Source organism: Rhododendron vialii, chromosome 7a (genome assembly GCF_030253575.1).
Source record: "Rhododendron vialii isolate Sample 1 chromosome 7a, ASM3025357v1".
Taxonomy (NCBI): Eukaryota; Viridiplantae; Streptophyta; class Magnoliopsida; order Ericales; family Ericaceae; genus Rhododendron; species Rhododendron vialii.
The window spans coordinates 2,622,501-2,648,747 of NC_080563.1; the positions used below are offsets into that span (position 1 = coordinate 2,622,501).

Genomic DNA, 26,247 nt, shown 5'->3' on the forward strand with positions numbered 1-26,247 from the left:
ATTGGCAAAGTAAAATGGAGAATGAAATTAATTGGATTCTGGGTGTTGAATACTAACACTCTAAGAATTCTTAATGGTTCGGGTTCCCATAAACACCGCGCAGTATATTGATGAATTTCTTAGAAAATGAGATTTCTCCTCTAAATAGATTAACTTTCCATAAAAAAAAAAAATTTAACTTACCAAACCAAAATACATAATTAAATATATTCATGCATATATATTAATGCTAAATGGTCCGATTCAGTTCTAACCACGGTTCTTACAAAATACAGTTCTTATTTTTTTAAAACCATAACCAAACCAATAAACTACAGAACTAGAAACACACACACACACACCCCCCCCCCCCCCCCCTCAAAAAAAAAACAAAAAACAAAAAAACAAAAAAAAGAAAGTTCGGTCCGGATCGGATTGGTTTAACTGGTCGCACGATTTTCTTGAACACCCCTACTCATTAGCTATTCTCTTAATTCCATTTATCTAATATATTTGCATGATGTGTTCATGATTTTACTATTTCCGAACTAGTTTAACAAATTTGTGAAATTTGAAAATAAGTTATAAGTATGTTTATTCTGAATTTAACTTATTGCTTAAAAATTCATATAAAAAATCCCAAGGATAGGCTTAGTGGTATTGGCCTTGGTTTTAGGCCGGGGTGTGTTATCTCCAAATGTTCCCGGTTCAATTTTCATTGTCAGCAATCCTTAGAGCCATCACATACCCACGCGTAAGTGTCTAAAAATACTATGTAAGAATCGATTAGTTCGACATAAATGTATAAGCCCCATTCAAATGTGGTAGAGAATGATGTTGAGACAGCACATGACGGTGCCCAAAGACCTCCAAATAATATTTACCAAAAAAAACAAAAAAAAGCCACCAAATAATTACTCCCGTAGTACAACCCTTTTGTTAGGTGGGTCGCATTATCTAACAAACACTGTTCTGGGGCCCACGTTTTGCATGCCAGTTGACCCATGGGCTTTGCAAGTGGGCCTAAGACTCTTTTTGGTCTGGCACTAGGACAAGCCCAGAAAAACTGGGGCCCATACCAAGTTTGGAATTATAATCGTAGATTTACCTCATTGCACTGTTAAAGAAAGTTAATATACCTTAGGGTTTTTCTATTTATAATTTATATAATTGCATTAGATGTAGATTTACCTAATTTTGATGGTACAATCAAGTTAATACCATATCTGATGGTTTTTTCACACTTTAAATCACTGCGCTGGATCTCATGGTTATAAGCTAAAATACTATCAATCACCAATGTTCAAGTAATTGTTGATGAGAAACGAGAAAAAAAAATGAGTATATAAAAAAATCAATATCCTACACTATATAGTGTTGCGGTGTATTTTTTGTGAGAAAAATCCTGAAAGCGATTTATGGTGAAAGAATAGCATAATCAACCAACAAATTATGGGTAATTTTAATTTTTGAAAATGAAATTATGTCTTTCTTAAATAAATAGCCCAGCTCATTCAAAATAGGAAAGCATCCATGGTAACATACATGATATCTCATTCAAAATAATAAAGTTTTCATATGCATTTAAAATCGAAACAATCATGTGGGGGGTGGGGGTGCCTCGGGAACACTTAATAATTGTCCTACTCGATTAAAATCAGCATGTTCTCTCTCCCTCGATTCAAAACCTTCCGTGTCCTGAGACATTTGAGACATAGATAAGTTAATCGAATTGTGCGTAAATTGTTCTACACATCCTGGCTTCTAAAAACAAAAAAAGGGTAAAGTTCTTCCACGCATTTATTTAATTTTTTTGTTTGTTTGTTTTGAAGGTGTTCTTCTAGTCATGTTAAAACCTCTCGACTGTTTAGCAAACGGCTCAACGAGCTAATGTGCATTAAGATGCGAAATTAGTGCCAAACGTTAACGGCGAAATTTAACCCATCCGTTTCAAACCCACAAAGAGAGGTGTCTTTAAAACATACTTAAATACTACCCCCAAAAAAGTGTTAAAAGTTAGGATAATTATGCTATTTTCACCAAAAAAAAGAGGGGAGGGGGGGCATAATTTAAGAAAATATATTAAACCGTTGGTCCTATAATTTCAGAGAGGTCACACTTAGTCCCTGTTAATTAGTAGAATTTTACTACTAGTTTAAACTGTTGATCTCTTTCTTTTTTTGTTTTAGTGTAGTTCTTTTGCCAATCTCAAGAATTATTTCGGGAAGAATATATAATATGTATGACCCACGTGCAGAGTTGGCTCTGAGTTAGAAAAAGCTAAAAATATTTCATTAAATTAAAAGATATTACTTAAACGTCACTATTCTTGTATTTTTGCGATAAAAGTAGTTATTAAGAACTCGTATTAATATCGTGTACAGGCTTACTTTAAGAGCATAATAAAAATGAAAGTTTTGAAAATTAGATAAAATTTAAGAGTCCAATACAGCTGTATATACTCGGCGCGTAACTAAAACCAACCCTTATCAAGTGATCGATATTTCCGGGTGTTATTTATTGTCCAAAATGTTTTCATCTTCAGGGTGGTGTTTTTTTATCAACGGTCACATATTTACCTGTGTTCTAATGTGGTCCCTCAAATTTAATTGTCTTCTTTTGATTGAAACATTATCAATCGAAAACAAAGATTCCATTGGGAAAACGGATTTTCGAATGAAAAATGGTTGAAGTTGAATCTGCGAAAACCAAAGTGGAATTTTACAGAATTATTGAGACCAGCAACTGTAATAAAACAACTTTGCATAATCCACGCAAATGGCCCAGGAAAAGAGGGAGAATATACTCATTCAGTCCACCACCGTACTCACGTGACATGCACACTAGCCAATATGATTATTCAATGCTTCCGGAGCACGGCCACGTGGTTCTTTAAGACAGTTTAACATCACGTATTTTTGCGGGATTTACGATTATTCGAATGGCCCGTTTCACATTTCAAAATAAGTACTGAAAAAATAAGGACCTATTTTTAAACTTAAAAATAATAGGTTTACAAAAATAATTTTTCAATTTTTTTTGCAGGGTTTGATCGATGAGATCTATCAAACAAGATTCATATGACATATTTTTTTTATTTCAGTAAGCCTTTTATTTTTAAACTTAAAAAATAAAAATCAATACTTACAGTATTTTTTAAAGGGATAAATTGGAACACTGCCTGAATCTCACATACATGTATTGTTGAAATGATCCGGAGCAACGCGTGATTGTGCTCCGAGACTACTAAATTACTAATTACTAACCACACTTAACATCCCCTTAACCCTAGTTAACCATCTTAGCAAAAAAACACAAAACCCTAGTTAACCCCAACTCATCTGTTCTCTCTCTCATCGCCACATAATACGCCTCCCCAAGCTTCCACTCCCCCAATCTCACTGACATTCTTCTGTGTTTCCAATTCTCTCACTAACATTTTTTTACCAGTTTCTCAGTTCATGAACACAGGTCTAAAATCCGCCATGGGCGTACTGCACCTCCTGTTCATCACTCTCTCTCTAACCGCCATCTCCGCCCACAACATCACCCAAATCCTCTCCCCGTTCCCGGAATACTCCCAGTTCAACACCTACCTCACCCAAACAAAGCTCTCCGACGAAATCAACAGCCGGGACACCATAACCGTCCTCGTTCTGAACAACGCGGCCATCTCCGTCCTCGCAACCGAACAGTCCCCACTCTCCGTCGTGAAGAAAGTCCTCAGCCTCCACGTCCTCCTCGACTACTTCGACGCCAAGAAGCTCCACCAGATCTCCGCCGGCACCGCCCTCTCCACCACCCTATACCAGACGACCGGCGACGCCCATGGCCAACTAGGTATTCAAAATCATTTTTAAAGAGAAATATTTAGAGTTTCCGAAATGTACCATCGAGATCCGACCACACCTCTCTAACGTACACGGATCCTGCCATGCGAGTCTCATATGCGGGGCCTGCGTGTATCGTAGAGAGGTGTGGTCAGTTCCGTGGGCGGTGAGGTTGTACGCGCTGTAAAAGTTTACGAAAGCATATGTACAAAAAAGCTCATTTAATAGAAAAGTATATTACCTCCATCTCAAATTTTTTGTTCATTTTCGAGCATGCTTGGCATTTTTAAATTATTTATATTTTTAAATTTATAATATTTTTTACTATGATTTTAAGAAATTTGTTGAAAAAAATAATAAAGATTTATCAAAGGGCTCATGCTGTATATTTAAAATTTTATACATTTGAAAATGTAAACAATTTTTGAGATTTCTAAAATAGTTGAGAGTGGACCAGCAATTTGAGACGGAATATATAGGTTGTATTTTTAGGGGTTGATGTGGCCACATACTCGGCGTATACCTAAAGCCAACCCTTCTCACGTGATCAATATTTCAGGTTTCGTCAATATCACCGATTTGAAAGGCGGTAAGGTCGGATTCGGCTCGGCTGCGGATTCCCCTGGCTCGGCTCTGAACTCGACTTATGTCAAGGAGGTTAAGACAATGCCGTACCACATCTCGGTTCTCGAGATCAGCGAGCTGATTTTGGCGCCGGGGATTCTAGCTGCGCCGTCGGCTTCGAACGTGAATATCTCGGCTTTGTTGGTAAAGGCTGGGTGCAAAAAGTTTGTTTCGTTGATTGAGGATACCGGCGTGTTGAAAATGTACGAGACGGCAAGTAGCACGGGATTAACGGTGTTTGCGCCGTCGGATGGGGCGTTTAAGGCTCAGAACGCTCCCGATCTGAGTAAGCTCAACAACGCTGAGATGGTCTCGCTCTTACAGTATCACGCCCTTTCTAGGTACGCAAACGATCGTCCTGACCAAGTTTGGTCAGTTTCAAATTTTCTTCGCAATTGTAGTAGTTTTGCGTATAGAAAATTTAAAACTAGATAGGCTCACCGTTTGAGTAACATTTAAATGCTTTTTACATCACGAGAAAAGCAAAGCTCTGTTCAATTATCGAAAATGTTGCGTTATAAATTGTTTTCCACAAAAAGTGAAAGTGAGATCTTATGTGTGTTCTCTTAATAAAAAATTTGATAGAAAAACAAAAATTCCTTCGTTTTGGTAGGACCAATTTGACAGAAAAATATTTTTTAGTGAAAAAATTAAAACTGTAGATTCTACAATTATCTTAAAGTTACAAGAAAATTAATTTTTTATATTTTTATAATTCTTTTCGTGCAACTGAACGAGATCATGAATTTTTTAGTTATTTCTATATAGAAATGAGACATTAGATTCACAATAGTGTATGAATTTATGTGTTGTAGTATATGATTTGTACTGGAGTATGTTTTTTTTAGTATTTTTGCAATTTGTATAGTATTACTGATATTTTTTTTTTAGTATTTTTTAGCACTCATATTAAAAAATATAAATAATTAAAAATTACATGTTTTTTTAAAAAAGTCACTCATTTTAAAACAGGGAGAGTAATTCTTTTAATGATGTTCGCCTACCCAATACTAAAATAACTCAAATCCTGCGTTCGTTTCCTGTAGGTACGCGCCGAAAGGGACATTGAAGACTACAAAAGGTCCGATCAGCACGATGGCGACTAACGGCGCTGGGAAGTACGATTTGACCGTTACGACAGCTGGAGACGAGGTTACCTTAGGGACGGGGTACTCGTCGTCGCGAATTGCTAGCACCGTGATCGACTCGCCGCCCGTCGTTATTTACACCGTCGACAGTTTGCTTCTTGCGCCGGAGTTGTCCGGGAGTGCGCCATCGACGGCGCCAGTCGCCTCGCCTTCCCAGTCGCCGTCTCCGGCGGTTTCTGCGAAAGCTCCGTCGCCGGTTATCGCGACGTCCCCCTCGTCAGTTTTCTCGCCCCCTGCCCCGCCTATGGGATCCCCGGAGGGATCGCCGGTGGGAGCACCGGATCAGCCGGAGGATAGTAAGTCCGCCGGCGACGTGAAAGCGCCGGCATTGTTCGAAGCAATACTGTCAGTGTCGGTTGCGGTTATTTTCTCTGTTTTCTTGTCCTAGATCGTCATTTCGCACCAGGTTTAGTTTGGTTTGATATTTTCTTTTTCTTTTTTTGGATGGAGCACGTTTTTTTATTTTTACGTTTGGTTTTACTATTTTTTTTTCTTTTCTTTTTAACGGCATTCGTGTTTCTAATTATTATCGGATACTGTGTAGCCAGGGTTTTAATTAAGTTTGGGGATTTGTTTGATACTGAATCCGTTCCAAAATAAATGTCCGGTCTACAAAACGAGAACTTAAAAATAATAAGTTATCTACAAGAAAAATTTTAAAATCTTTTCATAAATTAAAAGAACTAATGGATATCTGGTAATTTATTGAAAATGTTTGAATTTTTCTTAAAAATTTTATAATATTATTTTTAAGTTCTCGTTTTGAAAATTGAATATTTATTTTGCGACAGAGGTAGAGTTTGGAATTTTAGTGCAGAGTTGAATGCTGCAATTATAGCAGCGGGTGATGGGGATGTTGGCGTGATATGCTCCGTTTTATTTGTGGAGTAATTATGCCGTTGATTTGGATCAATTTCAGTTTAATTTTGATTTTCGTGGGATTATTGTTTCTGTAGGGGATGTTTCCGGTATACTTGAGTCAAGATCACTAGTTTTTTTGAAAAATGTCAAATTATTTTAACTGACCAATAAGAAGTTGAAAATTTTTAAGTTTATTGAGAAAGATTTGTTAAAAAATATCAAGTTATTTTCACTAACTAATAACGAAAAGTCTACGCCCGCCACCACTCACCTCACCGCACTCAATTTGGACCATTGATTGCCGAGAAGGACGGTGAGATTGAAATAGCGGTGAAACTGTGTGGTGGGCGTAGCACCGCTGAACTAATAAGTTGTAGATGAGATAAAAAACTTGTTATCTAATGAGAAGAACAAGTTAAAATGTCGTAACTTATTTTTCAAAAGGAAATTGATTTTGGAGCTCCACTTTTTATTGATGCGTTCTAATTTTAACGTAAAATTACTAGTAACAAAATGAAATGTCATCAGTTAAAAGTGGAACGCGAATATTAATTTTCTTTTCAAAATTGTAATAGTAGAAAGTAGAAACATAGCCATGAATGTTGATGGGATCCAGGGGTTTGAAGTCTTTGGACCCACATGTCGTGTGCGTCCTCAGGATTGTTGATGGTGGTGGTGATGTGGTTTCGATGCTTCCGAGATTGAGATTTGCTGGAAAGCAACTTCCTCGTGTCTCAATACGTTTATTTGTCACACATTTTTGTGAAATTTGTACATGTACTGTAATGCATTATCGCAATAGAGCTCCCAAATAGAAAAACTTGAAAAATGAATAATCGCAATGCAGAATCCGGCCCCTAAATCAATGCATGCATCAGTAACGTTAAACTAATTTATTAGGTTTGGCATTTTGAGATGTAGAGATTGATGTTATCGATCCATGGTGATTGACGCCAATTTAGTGCTTTTAATTTCCCTCTTCACGACACTATTGGACATTGTTCGAGTAAACATGGCAACACAACTACGATGATGATGTTTCTTATGCAAAATCTTTGCTATAATTGTTAAGACAAGACCTTTTGGATTCAACCATTGTTGGCATGGAATCAACCGTCTACGTAACCCAATAAGGCCATAATTTTTTTGGGAAAATAACGTCCAAGAACTTATTTTGATATATAATTAATACCCGTTACGGATATTTTTAGCATTAAAAAATATTTTCAGTATGTCTTTGATGGGTATTAATTATCAAAATACGTCCTGAGCCGTCATTTTCTCTCAAAATAATCCCAATTAGCGAGGTCACATTTTCTTAGTAATCAAACAAGTAGGGGCAACATAGAAGTCTATTGTGAATCTCCAACTCTCAACGTTAATGACCTGCTTTTGATCGGCTTGTAATCTATTCAATAAAACACAAGGGTGTGGACCCCATATAAACACAAGTTGTTAGAAGAGCTGAGATTCATTTGATTTAATGGTTGATGTGTGTTTTCCAACTCTCTTAAAAAAGTGCCCATAATCTTCCAAATTTTTTACAAAAATGCCACAATCTTTCATTTGTCGATGGCATTAAAAAAAAAAGAAAGAAAAGAAAACCCTTGTGGTTTGGGTTCCCTCGTCCCGAGGTCTACAATCTCGTCCGAAGTAAAAAGTTGGGTCAAGAAACCTCTGTGAAGCAAAGGTAATGAGTCTAATTTTTGAAAGCCGTGTGAAATTTTTTGGGAGTTATTGGTCTATTGGGATTTTTCAATCTAGCTATTGTTCGATCATGTTACGGGATAAGTGTTCAAGAAATTTGAGTGATTTTTTGGGTGTGGGTGGGTGGGTGATTTTTTTGCAATCCGAGTTTTGTTATTTTGACTCCTCTTGAAAGTTTAGTAGTGTCGTGTGTTTTCGGTCGCCTTCCACCCGCTCGGCAGCATCCCTGGGTCGATGTGTGTTTTCTTTTTCTCCATCAGAGCAGTAACTTAATTCATGGGTACATAATTTGTGGGTACTGTAGGCCTACGTCGAGTCGCTTTGCTATGTGTGAAAACACTTCTTTAAGGGTTTGTTCGTACCTATGGCACTACCCACCGCGATTGAAATAGTGTAGTAGTATGAAGGGGGAAGTCACGAATATGGAATATTGAAGCTGATTTATTTGGTCATTTTGTACTTTGTTAATGCCTTCTCCATGGAAATTGAAAAATACGGTTTTGATAACAGAGTTCTTTGTACTAGATTAGTTTTCAGAAATTCCAATCGAGGTGGGTAATTCCAATTCCAAGATTCAAAGGGTAATTCCAATTCCAATTGAGGTGGGTAGTATCGTAAGCACGGACAAGCACTAGTAGGGAATAATTGAGCTGAACGTAAGCTGGTTTAGACACCCCTGACTATCTAAAATAATTGGGGCAAAAACAAAGCAGACCTTTAGGTGCCCCTATTGCCAAATTAGTCTGGGTTTTGCATATTATCTAATGCCCCGTTTGATAACAGTGATAGATGGGTGGGATTCGTAAGGAGATGAGATTAGGATTGAGATTGATAATGAGAATGGATTAGTAATGAGTATGTTTGTTTGAGATGAGATTATTAATATCATGTTTGTTTGAGATGAGATTAGATGATGTGATTGGATTGATAGAAAGAATTAGTAATGAGAATGTGTTGGGGGTTGGGTTGGGATTGGTAATGCCATCTCCCCCGGGGTATTCATAATACCCCTTAAAGCCCACCTTACTAATCCCAAGGGACTAATAGTCCTAACCCATTTTGGGTTACCAAACAAAGGATTAGTAGTCCCTTGGGACTACCAATCCCAAGGTCTAATAAGTTTATCATACGGGGCCTAAATGAACTAACGGGCTGGAGTCAGACAAAAATGCGAACTTCAAGACAAATTATTCTACTCACATACATAAATTAAAAATTCATTTAACAAAAATAACTTGTCTATTGCCATTAATCTGAGGACAAACTTCTAAGTGGAAACTCTCCCTTAGTAGTAGTTAGGAATGCTAGCCCAATTATGTAACCTACTACCAAATGTGGCCAGTCCTTTTATGGGTCCAAAACAATATAATTCCATTCCATATCTATTAGTGCATGGTTTATAAATCAAATAATAGTATCGTCCCCATTTAATGCATCCATTAACCGTCGTATTCTTTTCGACTTCAAATGGTAGGTTGAACTGATCATTGTTTAGTTGGATCAAATGGTTTAAATTTTCAAATTGATAATTTAGTCACGTGAATCACTTTTTTTTTTTTTGAACACATTCAATTCATTTCATAACAAAACCCGAAGGTAATACAGATTTTATCAAAAGATACAAGAATGAGCCAAAACTACCTAGACTTCGACACAGGCATCCCCTGCAGAAGCAAGACCGGCGAAATCGCCAGATGAGAACCAATCTAGATCTTAAATCAAACGGTTTGACTAATTATTTAGCCACTTTTTATCAAATCCAACAGTTTGAATTCACGAAATTAGCCGAGTAATGTACAATATTGGGTTGTAATTCCTTGTGCATAATATGAAATCGAGTAACTAAATTAATCTCATGTACAAAGTTTGACTTTCTCACTCAAAATTTTATCGTCTTCTTCGCCACAATGAGTTTCTTGAGTTCTCAATAAATTTAATTATGGTACATTTTAGATATAGTTTTAGAGCTACAAAAGAGATACCTGAACGTAGATGTGCCCAGTTTTATTGAAGCACGCGAGTATTGCACGATGTATTATGCACATAGAAAATCGTACGTATCAAACGGTTCCAGACATATCTCATACGTAGTATGAAGCATTTTTCATAATTTGAAGAGTTTATATTGAAATTGTGTCACGACTCAACCCAAACTCGCTGAGGTTCACACCCTTGGAGATCTTTCATCTTCTCCACTTACTTGTAATAGGTTTCTCCCTCTGTAGAAGATTTCTTCTGAATGGCGAATTTTGTCACTTATGATCTGCGTTCACAAGAGTGAGATGGTTCCATGTCTTGTTGAAAGAATTTCTTAGTGGTGAGGTCGTCTTTTTTTTTTTCGAGCCGTCACATGGTTTCGTCGGCTCTTGCTGTCTTTCCTTAACAAGTCCACGGGCCTCCTCCCCTTCCCATACCTCCACTTTCATCTCATACCGCCCCTTCTCCTGTACCTACCTGTTCTAGCTCACCAAATCGTACATCGTTTTCCCAGGACGAGCAATATAGAGGTCGGTTTTCCCAGCAGAATGCATCTGTAGTCGTAATCGGAATTCTGAGCTAACCTTTGGGAAGGATGGTATTCGGAAAATTTCAGGGTTTCATTCGATATTTAAGAAAAATAGGGGGAGGTAATTGTTATTTAATTAGTAGTAAAATATTATCCGACTTGGAAGGGCTGGGCCATGATCCAATTTATAGGCCACTTCTATACCCTTTGGTCAAAATCGGGAACTCGAAACGGCGTTGGCGGCAATGTCGAACGACTCCGCTTCCTCCACCGCCGATAGAAAACAACAACAGAGAAAGGACGAGAAGCGACACCTCTCCATCTTCGACGTCCCGTCGGAGTTGTTCGATTCGTGCCGACTCCTCCAATCTCCAAGCTCTTTGCCCGAACCAGCTGAATCGTCATCGGTGATCTCCGCAATCGAAACGCCAGGCGACGAAGAGCAGCCAATTGCAACAGCGAAGGCTTTGGTTTCGAGATGGTCTTGTAATACTTGCAAGGGCGAGTTCGAGTCTCTCGCAGACCAACGGGCTCACTTCAAGTCCGACGTTCATCGATTCAACGTATTCTCTCATCGCCCTCATTAGCTGATGTAAATGACTATATACGTGTTTGTATCAGTTAATTGCATCAATTACAGTTTTCAACAACTGTAGTGCTCGGAACTTAACACTAGATTTTACTCTTCCGAGAAAGATTGGCTGGTAATAACTTTAAAAAATACATTTTTATCGAGAAAAATTCAATTTTTTGACGATTCATTTAGTAACTAGTGGCAAAAAGCTTGAAATTTTCTCGACAAAATGCATTATTTTTGGGATGGAGGTAGTAAGTGGCGTCCAGGAAGTTTTGGGTATGGGGTCATTCACAAAAGTTAGAAAAGTGTCTTCTTTAATGAGTTAGTACTTAATAGATAAAAATATTGTGTGCTACACACCATAGGCATCCTTCAGTTGATAAGAAAAGAAAGTGAAATATGGGAGTGTTTAACTTTTCTGTATTTTTTTGTTCTACGAGAAACAAAGTTGTGGTACTTGCGTCCTTAGCAAAGTTGTTTGATTTAAGTTTTGAGGGAGATTTTTGGGGTGATGAGGAGAGAGAGATTGAGAAATTAGAGTAATAATCGGAGAAAAAACTTTTTGGGGACCATGTTGAGAGAGGGTGGTTCTGGGAAACCAAAGCGAACAAGTGACCGGAGCCAAAGTGGTGTCAATACAAATTGTTAATGGGGTCATTTTGTCAACAGTAAATGAAATTAGTATTTAATTTTCCAAGAATTGAGAAACTTCATTGATATCAAATAAGATAGTACAACCGTACGCAATATAATTATAGCAAAACACAATCTCTCCATGGGGGTCAGCTGACCCTGCTAAACTCTATGTGCCGTCACCACTGGTGGTAGTACCATTTAGAGGAAAAGAATTGTTTTGTAAGCTCTTGTACTAGGGACTGAATTATGAATTTGGTGTTTTGGATTATGTCAATCTTGTCCTAGATTACCATGAATGTGAGTGAGTTACCAGCATGACAACTGAATTGGGAGGTTCCCATATTGAGTAATCTCTGAGCCACAGTAATGAATCAATGGGAAATTGGGAATTGTGAGCATAATTATATATGTGGTTTCGGACCGATAATAAGGGGCTACCCACGCTATTAGTGTATCTCCCATGTGTCATGAAATTGGTTGTCTAACAAGTATGTTTTCACTTATCCAATTGTTGCATCCTCGTGGGGGAATGCCATTTCTGCTGGATTATCTGTGAATCAAACAGGCTGTACATGCTTCTGTTTATAGTATGTACTATATTGTTGGTGATTCCTGCTTCTGTTTATAGTATGTACTATATTGTTGGTGATTGTAGAAATATCACCTTTTTTGTTCAAATATTGGGGCACTAGAAGTTTGTAAGTTATGAATTTTAAACTTGGCATTTAATCTCAGGTGAAGCTAACTATTGCGGGAAAGAATACTGTGAAGGAGGAAGATTTTGATGAGTTGACCTCTGATTCTTTATTCAAAGACTACGATATATCGAGCATATCCGGGTCTGAAGATGAAGCTGAAAAGGGATCCTTCCCCTCTGATTATGTTCATAGTGGATTAAACAGAAGTGTTAAACAGAAGCTATTTATTCGTCTTCAGAGAGGAGAAAGAGTTTCATTGTGGAAGTGTTTGCTTTTGGACGAGGCTGAGAATATTTTGTTTGAGAATGATAATATAGTTGATGCAGATGATGGTGAGTCCATGCCTTGCTTGAGAGAGAAGGAAGTAATTGAAAAACTGAATTTTGTTATCCATGAGCCCAGGGATAATACCCGGTTGAGGGTTGTGTTGCTTGCAAGTGGTGGACACTTCGCTGGCTGCGTGTTTGATGGTAACTCTGTTGTGGCTCACAAAACATTCCACAGGTTAGTGTTAAATTGTTGCCTCCTTTGAAACCTTAATGTAGAAAAAGCTTGATAATAAGCAGGTACATGTGAATGATCTTTATATTCAACTGTCTTGCTCATGGGCCCGATACCACTGTTTCCATGTCACTGGTTTAGTTCAGTTGGTAATAGCCATTAGGTAGTTACTCCCTTTCAAGTTTCGTTTCAAATATTTAATTTATCTTAGAGATTGTTGATATTTCTTTCCTTTTGATAAAGTATCGGTCTTTTGGGAAAAACTCATTGTTAGTTTGTATAGTAGAGTGGAGAAGTAGATCACTGATTGAATTGTAAAGGAGGCAACAAGCGAGGGAGTTCTTTCATTTAAGAGTTTTAAGCTTTTGAATGCAAATCTGATGGAGTAGCCTTCATTCAAGGTGGGGTTCTACTCCTAGCATCAAAAAGAAGAAGAAACTATTTTGCGGAGCCCAAACATAGCATATAGCATATATTTGTTGGTGTACTGCCAGTCATATGATAGGTTACCTCCATTTACCCACAAGCCTGTATCCTCTACGAAAAGTGCTCAATTATAAAGGAACAAGAAAACTAATATTAACTGCAGGATTCCTTTTGCTTCTCAATCATAAAGGAACAAGCAGACTTATATGAGCTGCATTTTTTGTTCTGCTTTTAGTTTGTCTAAAATTCGTTTATCTTTCCTGTAGATATGTGGTAAGAGCCAAGGCTGGTAAAAAACAGTCATCAAAAGACGCAACCGGCAGAGCTGCACATTCTGCTGGAGCTTCACTTCGCCGTTACAATGAACTTGCCTTAAAGAAGGTATTGGATAGTAGATAAGTTCTAATTTGGACGTGGAAGTTGCCTATAAGCCATCTCACTGTAAAAGTGCTTTCCTTGTCCCATTCATTCTTGCACTCACAGACTAGACTATGCTGGAATTCTCTCCTCTACGGATTATTCCAACATCCTATAAATGAAGTGCAAAATAGAAGAAAAAGCATAAGCAGTTGTGCATAATGATGTAGTTATTGTCCGCCTATTGTTTGTGGGGGTGGTGCTGATTTGCATGTTACTCTGCTTTCGGTTGACATCCTTAAGCTGAGATTGTTATCTTCTCTCTTTACTGCCACAACATATCGATACTCTCCTTTCCCTGCTATCTTTTTACCGTTGAACACTTGAATGACTTTTCTGTCTTTATAACTAGGAAATTCAAGAACTACTTGCTGCTTGGAAGCCTTATTTTGATGCTTCCTCGTGCGTTTTCATTTATGCTCCGTCTGACAACCATCAGCTACTTTTTGATGGAGAAAAACCTTATTTTAGTTGCAAGCATTGTATTGTCCGAAGTGTGCCATTGACTGTCCGGAGACCTACATTGAAGGAAGCCCGGAGAGTTTATAAGTTATTGACACAAGTTGCCTATGAAGTCGAAGAAAATGCAAGTATCATCAAGGAGGATTCAGTGTTGAGTGTGAGCATTGCGAATGAATGCTTCCCGGGGTCCACCAAAGAGGACGTAGTTGATAATCTGGGTTGTATGAAAATTACAGAAGTTTGCTTGGGTGTCAAAAACTCTGAGATTTTGTCCATATCTAGTGAAAGTGAGAATGAAGTGGTTAGTGCATCCACACCATTACATGAAGCAGCAAAATGTGGGAATGAACAAAAAGTTTTGGAACTCCTAGAACAGGGTTCTGATCCTTGCATTGTAGATGAAAGGGGACGGACTCCATATATGCTTGCCACCGAAAAAGAGGTGAGAAATATTTTTCGAAGATTCATGGCTTCTAACCTTGACAAGTGGGACTGGAATACGGCTAAAGTACCCAGTGCATTGACAAAGGAAATGGAGGAGTCTCAAGCTGCTAAGCAGGTAAGTCTTATGTGTCTTTACTGATTTATTTGTTTTTTTTTTTGCAACCATATTCATCTTTAGTGCATCGGTTGTCAGACGATCAATAATACTTGATCATATTTATACTCTAATGAACTTCCTTTGACAACTGCATTATGGAAAGGTTGTGTAGGGTCTGGAATGGGTTCTAGAAGTTGTTTCCCTGATTGTAGTCACAGAAAACTTATCATACTTTGTGCCAAGGCAGTTGGCTCAGGACAACATTCCACTCCACAGAACCTTTTCTTTTCTTTCTTCTTTTTTTTTTTTTTGGTATTTTTTTGAAGAGACATTCCACGGAGCTTAATACTACTTGTTTTGTTTTCTCTCAACTTATAAGCAAGGTCAAAAGATGCCGTCATAGTGATTACATGGCATCACATTACCGCTGTTATCCATTTTGGTGATTGTAAAATTTAAGAAACGAGTAACTGATTTATCCTAGGAATGGATTCACTAGGATTCTCAAACTTCAACTGAACAAGAACTTGCTTTAGGGATTTCGTATGTAACGAATGATGTGGCAGGAGAGTTTTCCAAATAATGGGAGAAATCTATGCTCATATTGTTTTTCAGCAAGGGATAGAGTAGAGCTACATTATTTGAGTTTGTTTTACTCTTTGGTGGAGAAGTTTGTATTTGAAACATATTTCTATCCTCATTTGCTTTGTTGTGCTAGTCATGGAGATAAGGAAACCCGAAAAACTAAATGCACACTCTTTAGTTGGATGCACTAATGATTAGATCTATTTTGCTGATTGATCAGGCAGAGAAAGATGCCAAGAGGAAAGCAAGAGCAAAAGAGTTGAAGAAGTTACGGAAAGAAAAAGAAAAGAAGGCCCAGGTGCATCTTCAACTCCTTGATATTTACCAATTTTTGATAAAGCATTTTGTTTCATAAGCTGCTGTGCTCAGATTTTGTTGCCAGACTTGAGCCGGGGATTTACCAATAATCTGCTTGAAAGGAGTTCTTGGAAGATGTAGAATGAAGTGCTTCGATGGTTTTTTTTAATCATTATTTAGCACAAATTTGCTGTTACTGTCTGGCATCAATACATGTGATGATAAAAACTCATACCCAACAATTGACCTGATTAAGTACGACAGAGTCTTTATTGATTCTTTTCCTTTACTAAGTTGACACTTACACAATGAAACATAATGATTGAAGTTACGGGGTCCACTGTTCCGGACTAGGTGAATCTATGATAATAAGAATTTTCTGCCAGCTGAAGTCATTATTTTTCTTTTAGTAGCCAAATGCCATGCTACAGATGGGACTAAACTGTATGGTTGTTAAATGAAAATATGGTTTGTTCCCTCGTAGATGAAGTTCTGGTACATTCAGTAATGTGAGAGTCGAATGACAGTTCCACAGAAGCCTTTTTGTTTGTTCGAGGAACTTGCAAGCCTACCATTGTTGATATTTACTGATTTATCAATAGTAGGCTTAACGAAAAAGCAAGGAACAAAACTAGAATGTCATATAGAAGAATGTTGTGTTTCTTTCTTTTGAATTGTGCTATTGAAAAGCTAAAGAGTTGGTTGGAATGAAGAACTCATATCTTGTTTTGCTGATTCATGCACAAATTTTACTTCTCTCACAGTTATTTTGCATCATTGTGATGCCAATGAACAGGCTGATGCTGCTGCGTCCCATAGTGCCCCGACAATTTCAGTGAATCGGGTAGCCACTCCTAATACACTTTCGAAAGGACAGTCTCAATCTAGTATTGGAGCCAAGATGTCTAAAGAGGTTAGAGCTTCTTTTTCTCTCTCTCTTTTTTTTTTTCTTTCCTTTCACCTACAGCCGTTAGTTCTGAATCTCTCTGCATTTAGATTTGAGAAGATTTTCTTGCTCTAGGTCTAGGGTTATCCCTTCTTCTGATGCCTCTCTCCCGAAACACTCATCTTTCTCATTTTAGTGAGCCCATTCCAACTTATATATGTTCCTTTATTGTCTCTTACTTGAATTCAACCAGGAGGAACTGAAAAGGGCACAAGCTTTAGAAAGAGAAAAGAGGGCTGCTGCTGCAGAGAGAAGAATAGCTGCATCCCAAAATGCTCAAGAGACTAGTGCCTCAAATGTTTCATCTAGCAGTTCACAGCCCAAGGGCGTGGTGACAACCGATATCAAATGCTCATGTTGTAACTCTTCTTTGGTTGGTAAAGTTCCCTTTCATAGGTATAACTACAAATACTGCAGTGCGTCATGCATGCATGTCCACAAAGAGATGCTTGAAGATGGATAAACAGACCGGTTTCCAATTTTTATGCTTGAAGATGGCTATTGTTTCATTCTGTACTTGTTTCTTACCTATTACAGTTCTTTTTGCTCAAATTTGAGATTTATTTGCTTGAGCGAGGAGCTGGGGAATTGATGCTAATATACTACCTCCGTCCCATTTAGTTTGCTCACGTTTTCTTTTTGAGCCGTCCCAAATTGTTTGCAATTTTCCAAGCCAAAGTTCCAAATTTATCCCCATAGTTGTGAGGTGAAGGAAATACCAAGTTTAACCCAAAGCCAAGCAAAATGGTATTTGTGAAAATTTAAACACTTTTCAACTCAAAAACTTTTAGTCAAGTGAAAAGGGAGAATTCCCGTAATGAGCAAACAAATTGGGACAGAGGGAGTATCTTCTTTCAGTCCAAATTCATGGCTGTGAAACCAGCATGAATAAGCTAAATGGCGATGAGAATGTTACTATATTGAGGATATTGAGATGGATATCAAGAGGTGTGATATTGAGTACGTGAAGAAGAACTGTGAAATTTGTAAGAGTATCAGGTGAACCGTAGAAGTTTGTTTTTTTAGAGTAGGTTGGAACCATAGTACGTTATAAGGTCGATTGACTTTTGCGGCTTTCGTATTGTGTTTTTCTTGTTCTTTCGTATCGGTACTATCCTTTGTACTTCATCTTTTATTATGAATGCTATGTCCCTGTTTCCTTTAAAAAAAAAGAAAGTTTTATTGACTCGCGTTTAAAGAGTTGTGATTTTTTTAGATCGAACGAAGTATCCTTTGTACTTATATTATGAATGCTACATGTCACTGTTTCTTTGAAAAAAAAAAAGTTTGATTGGCTCGCGTTCGAAGAGTAGTGATTTTTTTAGATCGAACCAAAATGATAACCAAATAATAATGGAACTTAGCAATATCAACAACTAACGAGAGAGAATTCAACATACATGGGAATATTATAACGATCTTCACCTATTGGACGCAAAACATGAGGCAACTAAAATTGTTGCAAATTATTGAAGGTGAATACTTCTGACACAGTTGTCTGGACAATAAGTAGCTATCCATGTGTGAGGTCTACGTACATTAAACGATTCCGAACACATCTATGTTCAGTCCCCGTCCGTAACACTCTTCGGTTTTAAAATTGAGAGCACTACAACCAGTATTAAACATGACGACTAATTGGTCTATGGATGCCACTTTATGCTGCACCCGACACTTGGTTTTTGAACACTAGAAACTGGTTGGCCACTGAGAACACAATCTATAGCAAGGCTCAGGTCCCTTCCGGTAACACGCACATTGTTACTCGGCCGTGAATCGTCAAACTGGCCGTGATAAACCAGCTCGAACGGCCTCCGACCATCCTTTCTGAACAGGAAAAACTCCGGCGTGCAAACGGCTCTGAATTCCCTCGCAACATCTTGCGACTCGTCGTAAAGATAAGGGAAAGGGTACCCGGATAGTCGCGCTTCTTCTGCCATGAACTCGGGCCCGTCCTGTGGATGCGTGGCCACTGAATTCGAAGATATCGCCACAACTGCAAGCCCTTTGCCCATGTAGTAGTTCGAAAGCTTCACGATGTCTTTCTTCAAGTGTATGACGAAGGGGCAGTGGTTGCAAATGAACATGACGAGTAATGCTGGGTACGATTCGAAGTCGTCGAGTGTCCAGATTTTTCCGGTGAGTGGCTCGGGAAGCTGGAAGTCAGGAGCTCTGAATCCGATGGAGACGCCTTTGGACTCGGTCCTCGTGGCTCGAACGGTGAGTTTTCGCTGCGGCGGTTGTGAAGGTTTGCGGAGTCGTGGGTGGAGGATGGATTTTGAGAGGTGAGAACAAGAGGATAGAGAACAAAATCTGGATGTGGGTAGAATGCGGTGAAGGGTTAGTGAACGTGTGGTGGAAGAGGATATGGTTACCGTGGCAGCTGCCATGGTGGAGAGAGAGAGAGAGAGAGAGAGAGAGAGAGAGAGTGGTGATTCCTGAAACTCAAACTATGGGGAAGTGATTTGATCCACAAATGGAATTTGACAAAGAGAGATAATTGTGTTGAACAAAAAGTGTAAAAATGATAGCAGTAACTTCACAAAACAATTTTTCTGATGTGATAGCATTTTAAAAGGCCTTTTTCAACAAAGAAAATAAAAGAAAATAAAAAGGCTTTTGTTATTTAATCTGAGCATTTTAAAAGGTTTGAAATATCAGAATTCTGCATTATTATCTTCCTCTCTCTCTGTCTATAGGACTGAGCTCCGTGTAGCTAGCCAACCTCCGGTCAACGTAATTTTTCGACATGGTCGATCTTTTCAACGAGCTTTGAAAGGTGTACGGTTCCAATTATTATTGTGAATCCGAGAAGTGCCCACAGAAAGCCAAAACTAAACGGGAATGAAGGGAAGCTACACTGCTCAGGAGCTCAGTCCACGACTATGAACATATTTGAAGATACAAGAGGTAAAAGGACACACACAAACAAAACAAAAAAAAAAGTAAGAAAGAAGGAAGGTAATCATATATGTTTTGTCCAAATTGACTAAGCTAGCTTAGTTGATCCGAACTCTTACATCTTATTAGGAGGTCAAGATTTCGAATCTCCTCACTTGTGTGTGAGTGTTCTTCACTGAGAGAGACTTTTCTTTTCTTTTCTTTTTTGGTTTTGACCTTATTATGAGCGTATTTCTTGTATTAGTTGAGTTGTTGGGTTTAGTTGTCTGGTGGATTCTCACAATTTATATAATGTACCGAATTTACACTTTGTACTTCATGATGTAAATTATCTCTTCTTTCGATTGAAAAAAAAAATGTTTTGTCCAGGAAATCGATTCTAATAATTATTCAAGAATGCTTTTCCTATATATTGTGTTTGATTGTAATCTTCAAATTTCTTTTTCCAAACATCTCTACATTTGATTAATTATACTGACACTCCCTCTGTCCCAATTTTTAGTCATTTTTGGGATTCCAACCAAATAAGAGAATACAATTATTGCAATTTTGAAAACTTATTTTTTTCATTTTATCCTTTTTGAGAGAAGGCAAGAGGGTAATTTCATTTTATCCTTCAACCATTGTGTTTTCTTACTTTTTTAGTACTAGTACTAATCTAAAAATAGAAAGGTAGAAAAGGAAATTCATTGTCTATTTATGAAGTGAGACCATCTTTTTGGAACAGCAAAAAATAGGAATGGAGGGAGTATCACTATATCCTAGCCCCCCACAACCTCACCACTCCAACTTTGATCATCTTCGTCTTTCCAATTTTATGATAAGTGACGAGTTTTATGTTCAGAATCAGAATCATGTAGTAAAAATCAAGTTCATAGCGCGCTAATGGACTAGCCCAACTGGCCATGAGATAGGACAAGAGGGCTTTCGAAAGTTTCAGCGAAGACGCAAGCTGGAGATGGTCTGTGTTTGATTTCATTGCGTTATTTCGTCGAACACTTTAACTTCAATCAGTCCGAACGAAAGGTGTACGCGTGGTTTTGCAATCGGTGACGCTTCACACCAATCTCGGAGACATCAAGTGCGAGATCGCTTGTGATGAAGAAGTCCCTAGAGCAGCCGAGGTTCGTTAACTCAATACCGAAATAAGAACTTATTTTTTTGTCTAAAGTGTGTTCTACAAAATGGTGAATAAATATTTATTTTTTAAAAAGATAATTTCAAGCTCAAAAATCATGTGCTTACGCAAATAATTTTCCTATCACTATGGATCTTGTTTGATAGATCTCATTGTGATCTTTAATACGGTGTAAAAAAAATTGAAAAATTCATTTACATTAATTTTAAGTTTGAAAATGTGAAAATAAGCGCTTATTTGGATTTTGTGGAATAAAACACCAAAATAAGTACTTAAAATAAGAAGGTTTCTGGAACGGGCTCTTAAACAAGGGGCTTTTAGATCCCAAATCCTTTTTTTAGCTTTAGTTTAATTATTACAAAAGAGGGCCGGCCTCTAATTTTGTAATTAAACAATCTGAATTGTGTAAGCTTGAGTTTACTGGATTCTTGTTTCTTGAATTTTTTTTGTTTAAATAGTAGAATTTTATTTGAATCCGATCAATAAGAGCAGTACATCAAACAGTCATGGATCTCTGTTACAATAGAATCCCATAGCTAGGGCTGCAAACAAACCCTCACGAGCAGCTCCTTAATGCTCGGTTCAACTCGACTCGTTTAGTAATCTAGCTGAGCACGAGCTCGAATTTTAGGCTTGTTTACTAAACGAGTCGAGCTCAACACTCAAAAGCTCGTCTTGGCTTGCAAAAGCTCGGATTGTTTTGTAGGCTCAGCTCGTTTAGAGAGGCTTGTTAGGGAAATTTGCCAGGCTCGGCTCGTTAAGAGCTCGACTTCTTTACGCATGAGCCGAGCTTGAGCTCAAGTTTTAGGCTCGTTTAGTAAACGAGCCAAGCTCAAACACTATAAATCCCGGGATTCCCAAGTCTGAGTACCAACTCCTTGTAAACCATGACTAGCCAGATTATTCGCCGCTGCATTTGCAGTTCCCCGAACAAGCTGAAATTCGCACCACTGAAACCTTCCCTTCTCTCTTCTAATGTCTTCAACAATCACCTCTACTTCAATTGGGCACGAAACCTCATTTCTCAATATCTTCACCATCGATTGCGAATCTCCTTCCAACGTAACCGATTCCAAGTCCAAATCTTCTGCAAATCCCCAATGCTGCTCCCCGTGCCAATGCTTAATCAACAAGAGCGGAGCTTGCCATTCCCGAATTCACAGTTCTATCTGCCACAAACGGTCCTAGTGAATTCGTTACCACCGCTCCTGCTCCTGCTTGACTTCCGGCTTGCTGTATGGCGACCATAGTTTGTTTTTTAGGTGGTTTTTAGTAGTTTGTTTTTCATGTCTGCGACGTGTGGCATGGAGTGAATCTGTTAAATTGCAGGATGAAATATGGTGGTAATAATCTCTATGAATGATTAAGCGGAGAGGCTGTTTAATATTGATGTTTGTTACAGACGTTGGGCTCCTCAAAAGGGACGAATTCAGAATTTTAACTGTGGAGATTCTTATAATTTTGGTCCTACATTACAAAATTATTACCATCAAAGGATGGCTAAAGCTAAACATTACGGGATTTGACGAGGAGACTGAACAAACATTTTGTTCCATGAATCCCTTCCCAAATCGTTGATCAAAACACAGGCTAACTGAAGCAACCCAGATAAATTTTTGTAGAAATGTTGCAAAGTCATAGTTAATCCTCATGGTTTCTGCCTGTCACATGATAACAGAAAATTCTTATTGGTATTTTTAAGTATATTGTTTTCAACTAATTTTTCCTTGGAACTTTCTATTGATACAAGTCACCATTCTCTTCTTGCTACAGCCATGTCATTTGCTGGTACAAACAATTTTTTGCTCATCTACTTTGAATGCTTGTTCGGAGTGTTTATATGCAATGAGAATGTTTCCTAGAGCTTTGCAATCAAACTGCGGGAATTTTATCTTATTCCTAGGCCACTGCTTTCTGATTGCATACTTCCTTGTTAACAATGTTTATGTGTGAGCGGCTATTACGATGGAACCTTATTCCACCGAAATATCAAGGGCTTTATGATACAAGGCAAAGGTGGGACCAGTATATGGGGCAAAAAGTTCAATGATGAGGTTACACGAAAAATACTCAGCCTGCATATATTTTCTTTTGCCTTCTTCTTTGTCAACTTTGTTTGTGATTCTTGATCTATTTGCTATTTATTCATGAGTGAATGATGTTTATTATGCCTCGTCTTGCCAAAAATGAAGAAAGTGACCTACCTACTAGACAGGCTTATACCCCATTCCCATAACATTTTGGCTGAGCTTGAGACTGAAGCATTCATCTAAGACAAAGTGAGTTGAAAACAGTCTAGGTTGGCCTGTTTACCAATCATCACGGTAATATTAAGGGGCACTTCACCATTTCTTGGAACTTTCTAACTAATCTTCTACAAAACACACGAAAATGCGTTGATTGAAACAATTTCTATAACTGCGAGTTAGGAAAGTAAAAAGAAAAGACATGTTGCAGCTATGATGCATTCTACCCTTCAACATCTGCTTAATGAAGCTTGCAATGTCAGTGGAAGAATAAAAACAAATATTTATCCCCTCTGTGTGCGCGCGTGTGTGTGTGTGTGTGTGAGAGAGCCGTATATGAGCCTGAGCCTTCTATTTATTAATGTTGTGGAGATTTTACGTAGTACTGGGCTTAGGACGTAAAGAAAGAGTCTGCTTGTCTTGGTTAATTGTCATTGGCTTCTTGTTATCTCTTGGTTGACTCTATGTGACATATTTCTTGCGTGGTTTTGTTTTTTTCAGCATAAAACTGACTTCGTTGGCTCATTTTCCAGCACAATGCAAGGGGTATAATGTCAATGGCCAATGGTGGTCCCAATACCAATGGAAGCCAGTTCTTCATTACTTACGCAAAGCAGCCACATATCTCTATGGATTGTACACTGTTTTTGGAAAAGTGATAGATGGGTTTGAAGTGCTTGATCTTATGGAGAAGGTATTATTTGCCTTGTGGGTGGCTGATGTTTTATATTTCAAATTTCAAAACAAGGGTAGACTAGGAGTCTGTTTATCACCAATGCTCATTTGCGATTTCATAACCAAGGCTCCTTTCATGGTTAATTACGCCACGAATGTCGAGTATTTTGTTTCTGTGAGGCTCTGGAACACCCTTAATATATGGTACAAAACTACGAATTGTCCATTCATCTATTTGTGGGGTTTATGCAGACTCAAACAGGTGCAGGTGATCCACCTCTTGCGGAAATCAGTACATGCTAGTCCACTTGAGGGCTAGGTGTATTCAAAAGGATTTTGACGGTTGTGAGCTTGTTTCTTGTGGAAGTCAGAACTCAGAAGGTCTGTGAATGAAGAAATCATTATGTTACCCGTAACTATTAGCAGTGGCGGTTAAGAGTGTTGAACTAGGGTTTAGTTGAGAGTGTAGATTCTGTTGAACTAGAGGTAAAATCGGAGGAAGTGAAAAAACAGTGATTTACTGTTGTCAACTGCAGAATTATGTTAGTACTCTAGTCACTAGTGGTTCTACAATAGATTCATTCTGGATATGTCTTTTGTTCTGGGTGAAGCTCTCACGTCTGACAACTATTGCTAAAGACTCATTTTCGTAGCAACTTTTAATACGACAGGTATTGCCCATGGATCATTATGATACTCTATACTGACTCTTTCAAATGTACTAGACCAAAAAAAAAACCCTGTACTTGACACACAAAAAAACTGAGGAAAATTCTGATCAAATTAGCTTAGCACAAAAACCAAGTTTGTTAATCCTTACTGTTGCAAAAAACTTGCAATCAAGGAGAATAGCACAAGTATAGATAACGTCAACAATGATATAATCATGATGGCAAAAGATGTTAAAGCAACATATTCAAGAAAAACCTACTCCTACAAAATATTCAACTTTCCAGCACTAAGAAATATAGCCTCATTGAAAGTTAAACAAAAAGCACATGTGCTCCAACATGTAGGCTCAACAAGGAAATAGGTTTTCAATAAAAGGATACACATAGTCGTCAACAGCAAAATAGCCGTTCAAACCATATTCAATTGATTCACCTGGCGCTAGATCCCGAAGCACGTCCCACGTCTTGTGCTTCACGTAATAGGAAACAATTCTTCCAGGAATAGCTAACACGAGTGCAAAATCTCTTTCATTCTCTCCCTTCACAACACACAATACTTTAAATTTATTGGAGTAGATTCTCCTTGTCATCTCAGGAAACTCAGATATTAAGGGCCTAAGATTGACCCGACACTTGACACTCCAACCACTGTAATCCTTTTCCAGCTCAAGGATTCTGAATCCGCTGGGGTGACGTGAACGACACTGAATAAGAATCAAACCGTCACCACATTGTCCAAAATACCTCTTCTTGTCTAGAGGAAGAATTTTGGGCGACTGAGGGTTTGGCATTGCTGTCATCTCTTCTACATCAACATCAAATTTCAATAGAAGATTGTCATCGGTTAACCAGTGGATTGCTCCATTCCAAAAGACCCCACGACCACAACTGGTTTGGCGAACGGGAACTATTTTCCAAGATAGACTCTGTGAACTGTAGACATCCATCTGACAACGGTTGTCCCTGACCAATACAACTTTGTAGTGGTGAGGTGATTTTGAAGGATCAAAAGCCAAGCAAGCATCAAGACCATGAACTGAACCCTCATATTTAGGAAGTATGGTGTATTTCTTTGTGGTGAGATTACAAACAACGTATTGCCGTCTATGTCTATAACCATCGAAGTGACTGTTATAGCACAACAGTAAGCCGTTGCAGGAGTGTGTAACCCTAATTTTAGATGGCTCTCCGAGACCATCGAAGAAGGGGAGAGGCGGGAGATTCCGGCGGCCGTGAAGGGAGACGGATTTGAGGGTTTCTTTAATGTAGAAATACAAGCCTGAGATCGAAGGTCTAGGGTTTCGGATGGAGTGGTTGGTGGCAAATTGGGAGTCGGAGAGGAGAAAGAGCCAATGCTTGGACACGCACTTAAATCGCATAATGGATCCCGCCGGAACACGTAGGAGGATTTCTGTGAGGAGATCGACATTGTTGGCAATTGATTCCGCCGTCGGTGAGATTTCAGACGGTAAAATGTTGAGAATCGCCTTTCTTCTCTTTCTCATGTTGCACTCGGCAAAGAGAACTGGTTACGGGCTGAGAATCATAATAGAGGACTGAGAGGGTGTTCCACCTTCTTTTTTAAAGTTTTTTTTTGAAAAAGAAAGTTTTTTAAGCTAAAAAATTATGTATTTGTGTAAATAATTTTTTCTATCAATATGGATATTATCTGATAGATCTCATCGAGATCTTTTAAATGGAATAAAAAAATTTAAAAAATATTTTTCATTTTCGTTATATTTGAGCTTGAAAAACCTTTCTTTTCTAAAAATTCTTTTTACTGCGCATCCGAAACACTCCTGATTAGCGATTGCAGGGGCAAGGATTAGAAAATTGTTACGGGCACAAGGCACAGTTTCAGAACACCTTCTTAAA

General features: G+C 38.2%; 4 protein-coding genes and 1 long non-coding RNA gene across 6 annotated transcripts; 3 read left to right on the forward strand and 2 right to left on the reverse strand.

Moving 5' to 3' along the window:
* Positions 1-3,308: 3,308 nt before the first annotated feature.
* Positions 3,309-6,166, forward strand: LOC131332723 (fasciclin-like arabinogalactan protein 10). The gene is made up of 3 exons (XM_058367019.1): positions 3,309-3,819; positions 4,369-4,774; positions 5,480-6,166. Exons 1-3 carry the CDS (start codon positions 3,441-3,443, stop codon positions 5,967-5,969), a joined length of 1,275 nt encoding a protein of 424 aa, XP_058223002.1. The 5' UTR covers positions 3,309-3,440; the 3' UTR covers positions 5,970-6,166.
* A 4,691-nt stretch (positions 6,167-10,857) lies between these two features.
* On the forward strand, positions 10,858-17,250 carry LOC131333379 (uncharacterized). Of its 2 annotated transcripts, none has more exons than XR_009201787.1 (7): positions 10,858-11,218; positions 12,604-13,070; positions 13,760-13,874; positions 14,263-14,931; positions 15,719-15,796; positions 16,560-16,708; positions 16,935-16,967. XR_009201787.1 is itself a non-coding variant. In XM_058367863.1 (7 exons), the coding sequence occupies exons 1-7, from the start codon at positions 10,901-10,903 to the stop codon at positions 17,202-17,204; spliced, it is 2,034 nt and encodes a 677-aa protein (XP_058223846.1). In that variant the 5' UTR covers positions 10,860-10,900; the 3' UTR covers positions 17,205-17,250. The 2 variants fall into 2 exon arrangements, 1 of the variants encoding a protein (XP_058223846.1); XM_058367863.1 differs by having other exon boundaries at positions 10,860-11,218; positions 16,592-16,708; positions 16,935-17,250.
* Positions 17,251-18,081: 831 nt separating this feature from the next.
* LOC131332519 (uncharacterized) lies at positions 18,082-19,210 on the reverse strand. Its single transcript, XM_058366811.1, has one exon. The coding sequence runs from the start codon at positions 19,129-19,131 to the stop codon at positions 18,385-18,387; it is 747 nt and encodes a 248-aa protein (XP_058222794.1). The 5' UTR covers positions 19,132-19,210; the 3' UTR covers positions 18,082-18,384.
* A 1,166-nt stretch (positions 19,211-20,376) lies between these two features.
* On the forward strand, positions 20,377-24,318 carry LOC131334008 (uncharacterized). The gene is made up of 3 exons (XR_009201999.1): positions 20,377-20,766; positions 23,560-23,720; positions 23,954-24,318. It is a non-coding gene; the product is annotated as an uncharacterized LOC131334008 (long non-coding RNA).
* Positions 24,319-24,719: 401 nt separating this feature from the next.
* LOC131331923 (F-box protein At5g07610-like) lies at positions 24,720-25,877 on the reverse strand. The gene has a single exon (XM_058365889.1). The coding sequence runs from the start codon at positions 25,875-25,877 to the stop codon at positions 24,720-24,722; it is 1,158 nt and encodes a 385-aa protein (XP_058221872.1).
* Between the last annotated feature and the right edge of the window lie 370 nt (positions 25,878-26,247).

Coding starts and splice junctions, on each gene's coding strand:
- LOC131332723 (XM_058367019.1), top strand. CDS start 3,441: ATGAACACAGGTCTAAAATCCGCCATGGGCGTACTGCACCTCCTGTTC. Junction 3,820..4,368: donor CGACGCCCATGGCCAACTAG/GTATTCAAAATC, acceptor TCAATATTTCAG/GTTTCGTCAATATCACCGAT. Junction 4,775..5,479: donor CAGTATCACGCCCTTTCTAG/GTACGCAAACGA, acceptor CGTTTCCTGTAG/GTACGCGCCGAAAGGGACAT.
- LOC131333379 (XM_058367863.1), top strand. CDS start 10,901: ATGTCGAACGACTCCGCTTCCTCCACCGCCGATAGAAAACAACAACAG. Junction 15,797..16,591: donor AAAAAGAAAAGAAGGCCCAG/GTGCATCTTCAA, acceptor GCCAATGAACAG/GCTGATGCTGCTGCGTCCCA. Junction 16,709..16,934: donor GAGCCAAGATGTCTAAAGAG/GTTAGAGCTTCT, acceptor GAATTCAACCAG/GAGGAACTGAAAAGGGCACA.
- LOC131332519 (XM_058366811.1), bottom strand. CDS start 19,131: ATGGCAGCTGCCACGGTAACCATATCCTCTTCCACCACACGTTCACTA.
- LOC131331923 (XM_058365889.1), bottom strand. CDS start 25,877: ATGAGAAAGAGAAGAAAGGCGATTCTCAACATTTTACCGTCTGAAATC.